This window comes from Pygoscelis adeliae, unplaced genomic scaffold, assembly GCF_000699105.1.
Source record: "Pygoscelis adeliae isolate BGI_AS28 unplaced genomic scaffold, ASM69910v1 Scaffold1131, whole genome shotgun sequence".
NCBI lineage: Eukaryota > Metazoa > Chordata > Aves > Sphenisciformes > Spheniscidae > Pygoscelis > Pygoscelis adeliae.
In genome coordinates, this window is record NW_008824080.1 from 30308 (window position 1) to 40051 (window position 9744).

A 9744-nucleotide genomic window follows, 5' to 3' on the forward strand; every position below is an offset into this window, starting at 1 on the left:
TGGAAACATTCCAGGTCAGGCTGGACGGGGCTCTGAGCAACCTGATCGAGTTGAAGATGTCCCTGCCCACGGCAGGGGGGTTGGACTAGATGACCTTCAGAGGTCCCTTCCAACCCAAACTGTTCCATGATTCTGTGACCACATACTAAGAAGTGAGGTGGTGGTGGGCCTTGGGTACCAGGATGGTGTCACTTTTAAATCCAAGAGTGACTGAGGATTGGAGGAAAGAGACTCTGCAGCTCCTTCAGGATTATTCTTTCCCTGCCCGCCTTCGGTTTTGACCCAGAGAATGTGTGTTCAGAGGTGAGCGCCGTTCCCTGTTCTTGGGCAGGCACGAAAGACTCCCAAATCTCTCCTGAGCGGGTGCCCTTGCCTGGTTTTACTGGAGCCCTTCTCAGCCCCCTGGCCCAGCTGACCCCACGGGAGCGTTCCTGCCAAGCGGTGCCCGCGATTGCGCCTTCTCCCCGCGCCGCTTGGGGACCGCGGCTTTTCCTGCGGAGCTGGCCGGAGAGGCGGCGGCGGGGGAGAGGGGAGGTCGCCGCTCTCGGCAGCGTGTCGGGCCAAGGCAGGGCTGCCGCAGGGACAGAGGTGTTGGGTCGCAGGAACCTTCCTGCTGCGTCGCCGCGAGCGACCCTTTCGTCTCCGTAAACTCGTTACTACGCTCGCCAGCAGACAGTGCATCAAGAAAAAAGTTCAGAGGCTATTTAATCTTCTATTTATATCTGTTCTCCTTATTCCCACTGCAATAATCATCAATTTTGCAGCCTACGTTAAGTGGATATCTCGTCTAGCTCAAGCAGGAGCCAGGTCCCATTTTTTCTGTGAGGGTTGCAAAACACTCAGAGCAGAATAGAAGATTTAACATCCGAGAAGTGGCCCTTTCGAGCCATTACCGTGGGTTGCCACCGCTGCCGAAACGGGTGCCAGGTGTGCTTTTGAGCATACTTAAGACTTGAAAGGAGGGGTAATTTTGGTCTGAAACGCGCTGTGCTTGGCCCTTGCTCCCAGCCAAATTGTTTCACGGGGCTCTGAGCAAAATACATGTGTTCAGCGCGCTGCTGAAGTAAGCTTACCATCCTCACGGGTTTAAGTACTGATCGGTTTTGGCTTTAAAAGTTGTCTCTTGTTGAAGAAACGACGTTTGCTGAATACTAAAATCAGGGTTTGTTTGGGGTTTTTTTAGTTTTTGTTCTGTTTTCTTTCCGGATTTTCAATAAAATAATATTTTATTCCTTTTTCTGACATTTTCACCTTGGAAAATTAACCCCTGAAGGTGTTTGGGTGGGGTTTTTTTTTTTCGCGGGAGAGCTGAAGAGGCCAGCGAAACGGGGAGGTTAGGAGAATCCCGCATCGCTGCGACAGGGAGGGCCATGAACTCCACGAGCAGAAAGGAGGCATTCCCGGAGGACAGAGGTTTCTGCTGCGGCACTGCCCGGACCTGGCAGGACCTTGGCTCGCCGGCCTTTTTGTTGTGTTAATGTCACTTTTAAAACCGGGCGGTTTTTTCCCTCGCCCCGCCGCCTTCCACCCTTCACGTGGGACCGCGAATCGTTTTCCGAACGGGCTGAGGTCTGGTGCGAAAGGACCCCCCGGAGGCACGCGCGGAGTTGCCGCTCCTTTGTTTCCTCTCCCCGCTTCGCTGTTTGCCCTCTCCCCCTCCTTAGTATGCCAGTCTCGTCCCCCTCCTTAATCGCTCGGGGCTCCAGGGGAGCCGTTAAAGCCCCTGTTAAATCGGCCTTGCGCGATGGCTATAAACGTCTACCAGGCGGGGCCCGAAAGCCACTTGTTCGCCCCCAGACCATCGCAATGATCAATAGCTCGCACGTGCTTGTGAGAAACCTCGTCTCCGTCCTCGCCGAGGGCTGGATGATTCTTACGGGTCCCTTCCACCCTGAGAATGTTCTGTGACCCAGCCTGGGTAGCGAGCAGCGCGACGTTTTATTTCCTCCTGAACCGCCCTGGGTTTCGGTCGGCGTTTTTCCCTCCTGTGTTTGCCTCTCCCAAGGAAGACTCGGTGGGGTCCCAAAAAGCGGGGGGGGGGGGGGGGGGGGTCAGTTCTGACCTCGAGGGTTCGGGGTGGTAAAAGCAGCGCAGGCTCTGCGGGGCTGGCGGGGAGCGGGTTGTCGGTCGCTGTGGCTCTGCAGAAGCTCCACAACCTCTTTCAGCAACAACGAAAAGACGAGTTTTGCCGTTACCGTCTCATTTCACGTATAATCGCCGGGCTCTTCTGCTTCTTGTTTCTTGCAGCAACAAGACAAGACATCATCAAACCTCCACGAAGCCGCTTCGGACTGCGTGTGCTCAGCCCTCTACGCCATCGAGAACGTGGAGACGAACCTTCCCCTGGCCTTGCAGCTTTTCCAGGGCGTCCTCACTCTTGAGAGTGCCTATCACATGGCTGTAGCACGCGAGGACCTAGACAAGTAAGTGAACTCGCAGCCGTGGCTGTGCCCGGAAAGGAAGGAGAGGCACAGCGGTTAATCGTCGCGGGGTCCGTCGGCGGTGATTTTTGGAATCCGTGCCGCTTGCCTGCGGCACTCTGAAGCCTCTTAGGCAAATAAGTATTTGTCGAACGAAGGCAAGTGAGCAGATGACTTCCTCGCCCTCGGTGCGCCGATCTGCGCTCCAGGCGCGTGCGCTCAGCTCGGGCTTTGGCAGAGAGCGAGCCTGCCGGCAGACTCGGCTTGCTGGGGTGCTCGGTCTTCCTCGCGGTGGGCAAAGCGCAAGGGAAGCATCCCGAGGTGCAGCTGGTGCAGTACCAGCCTTAAAATAGAGTTTAGAAGCCACCTGTTGCTCCTACTGCCTCCTCCCTACAAATGTCCGTACCTGGCTCGGCTCTTCCCCGTGGAAAGAGGACTGGATGTGCCGGCTGGGTCATCGGCCCCTCGTTCTTGACTTAAAGAAACCGTAGCCTTCATACCTTGATCATGGAGTCATAGAATCACAGAGTAGTTTGGGTTGGAAGGGACCTCTAAAGGCCACCTAGTCCAGCCCCCCTGCCGTGGGCAGGGACATCTTCAACTTGAGCAGGTTGCTCAGAGCCCCGTCCAACCTGACCTGGAATGTTTCCAGGGATGGGGCATCCACCACCTCTCTGGGCAACCTGGGCCAGGGCTTCACCACCCTCAGCGTAAAACGTTTCTTCCTTATCTCTAGTCTGAATCCACCCCCCTTTAGTTTAAAGCCGTTCCCCCTTGTCCCGTCGCTACAGGCCCTGCTAAAGAGTCTGTCCCCATCTTTCTTACAAGCCCCCTTTAAGTACTGACAGGCTGCAAGAAGGGCTCCCCGGAGCCTTCTCTTCTCTAGGCTGAACAACCCCAACTCTCTCAGCCTTTCTCCATAGCAGAGCTGTTCCAGCCCCCTGATCATTTTCGTGGCCTCCTCTGGACCCGCTCCAACAGGTCCGTGTCTTTCTGATGCTGAGGGCTCCAGAGCTGGACGCAGGGCTCCAGGGGGGGTCTCACCAGAGCAGAGCAGAGGGGCAGAATCCCCTCCCTCGACCTGCTGGCCACACTGCTTTGGATGCAGCCCAGGATACGATTGGCCTTCTGGGCTGCGAGCGCACATGGCCGGCTCATGCCCAGCTTTTCACCCACCAGTACCCCCAAGTCCTTCTCGGCAGGGCTGCTCTCCATCCCTTCACCCCCCCGCCTGTGTTGATACCGGGGGTTGCCCCGACCCAGGTGCAGGACCTTGCACTTGGCCTTGTTAAACCCCATGAGGTTCACACGGGCCCACTTCTCCAGCCTGTCCAGGTCCCTCTGGATGGCATCCCGTCCCTCCGGCGTGTCGACCGCACCACTCAGCTTGGTGTCATCTGCAAACGTGCTGAGGGTGCGCTCGATCCCACTGTCTGTGTCATCGATGAAGGTATCAAAGCACCTTAAAACCAGCGCTTCACGCACGTTGGCTGCTACGAAACGTTGCTGTTCTGATTGGAAACCCTCTGATCTCCAGCCTCAGTTGGTTCTAGGCCAGTTCGTGCCTGTTCTCTTCTGCCAGCATTGTCTTAACTTGAATAGCTTCCCAGCTGGTGCTTATTCCCGGATGCATTCGTAGGTAGGAAGCAGCCAGCCTCGAGTTTGCGTAAACCAGCCCAGCTCCTTCAGTCCTGTGAGACGGCTTTCTTTTCCCTGGGTGATCTTCAGTGCTCCCCTTCTGAATTTTAGCTTCCTTGAGTGCTGAGAGGTACACGCTGCTCCAGGAGGGATCTCGCTCCTGTGTGTTGGCATCGTGGCATCCCTGTGTGCCGGCGACGCCTTTGCCTGACATCTGCCTCTCTCGTCACCTCGCGGTGTCGGTGTTCTGGTCATCCTGTGACCGATGAGTCCGCCCACAGGTTGCCAGAAGCGGGCGACTTTTCCCGTTCGAATGCAGATGGTTTTTCATTCTTCTTCCCCACAGATACCGCGTCCCAGCTTCATCGGCGAACGCCAGTAGCGCTCGCTCTTCCTTTTTTATGTGGCTGTCGCTAATGAACGTAGACAAGATCAGTTGTTCCAGATTGATCTGGAACCTCCCGGCACCAAACTGGTATTTCCCCTTCAGCACAGCCTGCTAACCGCCCCGCTAGCCAGCCCTTCATCCCTTCCCTCAGCTGTGCTTTATCCAGTTTAACCAGCTTCTGTGTGACACCGTGATCTCCTGTCCTGCTCCATTTCTCCCGTTTCAAAGCATTGCTGGTAAGAATAAGGCGGGTCCAACCTCTGGTGAACCCCTCTTGCGTTTAGCCCCTTTCCCCTCCAGCTTCCATGTCTTTGGAAAACCGCGTAGGAACTTGCTCGTGCTCCTGAGGGCAGGTCAATCGGCCTGTATTTGCCAGACCCCCCCTGTCCCCGTTGCCGAATACGAGCACGTTTTGTGGCCGCGCGAGGTGTTGGCCGTCGACGGAAACGGCGAGAGCCGGCCGTGAAGCTGTGGGGCGGACGTCCGCTGGCCGGTGTTGGACTCCCGGGATGGCAGTTAGCCAGTCCCCCCCGCTCCCTCCACCTGGAGGCAAGCAGGTCCTCGTGTCCAAATAGCCTCCGCGCTCCTCCTTGCCTTCGCCCCTCCTATTCAGCCCCACGGTGTTGAAAACTGACGCGCGCTCGCAGAGTTTTAGCTGTGCCGCGGATCCTGCACCGTGCCGCTGCCTTCAGCGCGCAGCCGTCCCACCGGCTGTTGATTACAGCTGCGAAATCCTGTGCTGGTCTTTGCGACTGTCCGCGGCAGGGCCTGGCGCCGGTTTGCCTTCTGGCGGTTCTCGCTCGATCCCTGCTCAGCTCGCCTTCCAGAATCCAGCCGCCTGCTTCTCGGTCCTCCGCCCTGACAGCCCTTCGGCTGCTTGGAGGCGCTTGGCTCGCTGCTGAGGCTTTTCAGGCGACTTGGGCTCAAGAACTCAACGAGCCTCCCCCTCCCCTGGTTTCAGCTTGGGGTGCAGAGCCCAGGTAACGTACGTGCCTTTGGCTGGAGGAAATCCCAAGCCTCTGCCGCCTTAAGTGAGGTCGCCGCAAGCGAAACGAGTAGTTACTCCTCAAAGCTAGCCCTTTGGAAATGGAAAATTAGGGTAGCATCTGTTCCTATTTATCCTTCCGTTTAATGGAGTCAGTCTTCAGCTGTCAGGCACGTGAAAGGTTGTTGTAATATCCTCTCTGCTTGGTAGGATTGACTCTGCAACAGCACCTCTTCGGCCTGTGGCTTTCTGAAGGAAAATCAGAAAGCTTTTGCCTTCAGGAACCGCTGGGGCAGGGTGTAATTAGTAGCACGTGCTCTCCAGTCTCTGTCGGAGAAGGTAGGCTCTCCTAAACCCTTCCAGGTATTGCATAAAGGCCCCGCTGACAGGGCTGGCGACACCTCGCCGTGTTTGATCCGCTCCTGGGGATACGCTGCGGAGCCGTCGGGTTGCGCAAAGGGTTAAGCCTTTGGGGATTTAAAAAAAGAAAAGAAAAGAAAAGATCGCGTGGGGGACCCGCCTCTGTCCTTAGGACAGGCTTTAGGGTGCGTTTGCAGGACACCTCTAGATGCACGTTGCTTCAGGATTTCCTAAACCTCTCCGGAACGGGAATACTAAAATCAAAGCCCGGGACTAACGGCTTATCTTGTACCTTCTTCCCCCAGATCCCCGATTTTTGAGGTTGTTTTATTGGTGAGGAGCAGTCCTCGGTTTGGTGCCGTGCTTGCTCCGTCACACCGTGCTGCGGCTCCGGGACATCCCCTCTCCTCTCTGGTTCTGCGGTCTTAAAGCAGAGTAAAGCTGGTGCTTCAGCTCGGCCGCTAAATGCTTTTTGCCTTAAGAGCAGCTGTGTTTTTACGCAGCGCTGTCCCCCCCCCGGCCCCGGACAGGCAACGGGACATCCTGGGTTTATTTTTAAAGTAGATTTGTACATCTGCCTCCCGGAACGCGGCGCCTTCCGGGTGCTGAATTAGACTCAAGCTGTTTTTGTAGCGGGCGGCCTGTGCCCGCTCGCCCGATGCTGTGGCTTCGGAGAAGTTCTCTCAGATGCTGTGGGCGGTATGAAAATTTCGCAAGATTTGCTTATTGGAACCCAGTGTTTTCACCTACCTCTGAACAAAGCCAAGTTCCCCTATTTAAGTGTTTCCCAACTGCTGACGGAAAACTAAAGCAGAAGTCGGTATTTCTTGGTCTGAGGCGAGGCTCCGGGGCACGTTACCTGCATGGACCAAATCTCTCCTGCGCGGGGATACCTGGTCCCCTGCGGAAGATCTTTCTGACTTGTGCCCTCTGTGTGTTTTGGTTTGTTTTTTTTCTTCACCAGGGTGCTCAATTATTGCCGTGTTTTCACCGAGCTGTGCGAGACGTTCCTGGATAAAATAGTTTGTACGCCAGGCCAAGGGCTAGGTGACCTGCGGACGCTGGAGCTGCTGCTGATATGCGCGGGTCACCCGCAGTACGAGGTGAGTGAGGTTTACCCGTGTTCCTCTCCTCACCCCCATCGCCGCGCCTCGCTCATCCAGAGTAGAGTCAGCGGAAAAAAACCTTTCTCTTCTGTCGCCACGTGGCTGGGAGGCTTCAGTTCCCGTGAGCCGCCGGCCTTGAAACGCCCGCTCTGCGTTCCTGGTGCAGAAATCTGGCTTAGCTTCCCTTTCCCAGCGCCCTGGACGTCTGGGGCTGCCAGCGCAGCTCTCAAAGCCTCCCTCACTTTCTTTCCACGCGTTCAGCTGGAGTTAAGCTTTGCGGGGATTGCGGTGTGGCCCGTGGTAACTTTGTCCCCCGAGTTAAGTTAAATGCTGTTCAGCATCGAAGCTCCCCGACCGTCCTCCCCTAAATACAGAACGTTGTAGTTAAGATGCGGGCTCTCCTTTTAGCCCCGCTTTTTACTCTTCCAAAACTGTTAATTAAATCCCAGTAGCTGAATCGTGCCCGTGTTCAGCGGGTGGAGGTCCCTTTGCAGAGGGGTTGCCCTGCTAAATCTGACGCGGGGAGCGGGGAGGTGCCGGCTGGGGTGTGCTCCCAACCCCCCCCCCCCCCCCAAGGTCCCACCAGGGGAGGGATGCAGCCGCTGAAGTGGTGGACGGGAGGTGGGTATGGGACGAGCTAGTGCCCTCTCCAGGGCTGGGTTTTCCAGAAGCTTTCAGAGCTTGAAAGTACATCAGACCCGAGAACCGGCAGGCGAGCTGGCTAAGAAACGAGGGCTGCCGCGATGCAACCCTTCGGGGCTTGTTTGCCCCACGGATTCCCGTGGGAATCGTGGAGTAGCTGTGCCTCGTCGGGTCTCTGCGGTGCTCGCCTGGGACTCGGTGCCTCTTTTAGTCCCCTTTCCAGGTCTGTTAAGCTCAATCTCCCTTGGGCATGACCTTGTCCTGTGCCGGCGATGCTCAGGAGGAATTGAAGCTCTGCAGCTGCTCCTGAAAAAACCTGCGCTGTTTGGGGTTTTTTTAATTTTTTTTTTTCCCCCCCCTGCGATAACCGCACTTATAAAGAGGCTGTAGGCTTTGGAACAACGTCCCCTTCCAGTCTGAGCTGCTCCCTGGGAGATGTTTGCTCCTGTCTGGGGCCGCTGTCCCCCTCGCGCGGGTTAGCCCAAGCCTTGTGCGCACCCCGAGCCGGCCATCGGGACGGTCAGACCACGAAATGCCCGGCCACGGGCGGTGAGGATCCGTTCTAGGTGGGCAAACTCTTCCACCGCTGTGGCTCTCTGGTGACGGCAGCGGACCTCGCAAGCAGCGAAATGCCCCGTAGCTTGTTGGGGCAGGCTGGGCATTAAACATCTCCCCCTGCGTGAGCGAGGCCGGAGCACGTGCACGAATCGCGTTCGGGGTCAGGGAGAGGGAAATCTCATCGCTGGCAGATTTGGCTGACGTGAAACGAGGCGATGTCCGCGCTTGGAAGCAAGAGACGGTTCTTAGGCTTCAGCGCTAATTTTGCAGAGAAGAGGCTTTACTTCTGAGGGCTGGTGACCCGTTTGCAGGTGAACTCAGTGGGTTTAAAATCCCTTATTAAGTGACAAGCAGCAGAGGAGATGGGTGAGGCTGGGGGAACCAGTCCGCATCTCGCCATCGCAGGGCGAAGCAGCGCCGACGGAAATCTGTGGTACCCCACCACGCTGCAGGCACCCCCCGGAGGAGATTCCTCTGTCGGGAGCACCAGCAGAGCGGAGAAGAAAAAAAAAAACCAACCCAAAACATTCAGTTGATAACAAGATGCTGAATTTTTCTTTCTAAACAGGTGGTAGAAATTTCATTTAACTTCTGGTACAGACTGGGGGAGCACCTGTACAAGACAGACGATGCCGTCATCCACAGCATCTTCAAAGCCTACATCCAGCGCCTTCTCCACGCTCTGGCCAGGCACTGCCAGCTTGACTCAGACCACGTAAGGCTGCGTTCGCTTTGTTTCCTCCGGAGGCGGCGGGGCGGCAGGATGCCTCCGTCCGCGCTGCTGCGTGCTGTTGGCTCTCCGTAGCTATAGGGCTCCGCAGGTAATAGCTCTGCGGTTGCAGTAATCGCAGAGAGAAGACGGAGAGTAATTAAAATCGCTGTATTCAACCTCTTTTCATTAAGTCGGTTCGTGTTCTAACAGCTTTCTGGCGCCCGGTTGCTGCGGGATGACCCGCTCCCGCCTCCCCCCAGGTGGTTCCCATTTTGAGAGCTGCGGAGAGATGCGCGGTCCCCTGCTCGGGGGCGTTTCTGTTGGAATCGGGCTCGCGCAGCTTGCGAGCCGCAGTGCTGGCATCTTCCCCCTTGAAGCCTGAGATGCTTTATCCTTCTTCCGTCTCTGCCTGCGCTCCTCATCCCCTTGATTTCCATCCCTTTGTCTGCGTGTCAGAGCAGGAATACGCAGCGTGTGTTCAGGCTGTTAGCGTCGTCTTTGTGCACGGTTCTCCTTCACATCCCCTCCAGGAGCTTGATCTGGGGAGAGGAGGGCAGAAACGGTGGATCTCCGCTCTAAAACGGAATGGCTTGGCTTGTCCTAGCTGTGGGTGAATGGGAAGCCGGATTTCTCCGAGCTGCTCTCACCCTTTTGCCCTCCCTAATCTCTGTTAGGAGGGTGTCCCGGAGGAGACGGACGACTTTGGGGAGTTCCGGATGCGGGTCTCGGACCTGGTGAAAGACCTGATCTTCCTGGTGGGATCGGTGGAGTGTTTTGCTCAGGTGGGTTTGCGGGAGCTTCGTGAGGCACGCTTGCATCCGTCGCTGCCCGGGAGGTAGCCAAGCCCTGGTGGCCTTCGGGGTGGGGAGGAGGTCACACGCGTTATCTCCTCGCGCGCAAGGAAGCAACCGTGTCTTGAAGCAGGTGGTGGGGAC

General features: G+C 56.7%; 1 protein-coding gene across 1 annotated transcript in view; it reads left to right on the top strand.

Moving 5' to 3' along the window:
- The window catches only part of TNPO3 (transportin 3), a gene marked incomplete at both ends in the record, with an annotated part of 26284 nt that overhangs the window by 7936 nt on the left and 8604 nt on the right, over nt 1-9744 (top strand). The window contains 4 exons of the mRNA XM_009334183.1: nt 2248-2423; nt 6756-6894; nt 8666-8812; nt 9484-9591. Coding sequence (XP_009332458.1) covers nt 2248-2423; nt 6756-6894; nt 8666-8812; nt 9484-9591 — 570 coding nt within the window. The remainder of the gene's footprint in view (nt 1-2247; nt 2424-6755; nt 6895-8665; nt 8813-9483; nt 9592-9744) is intronic.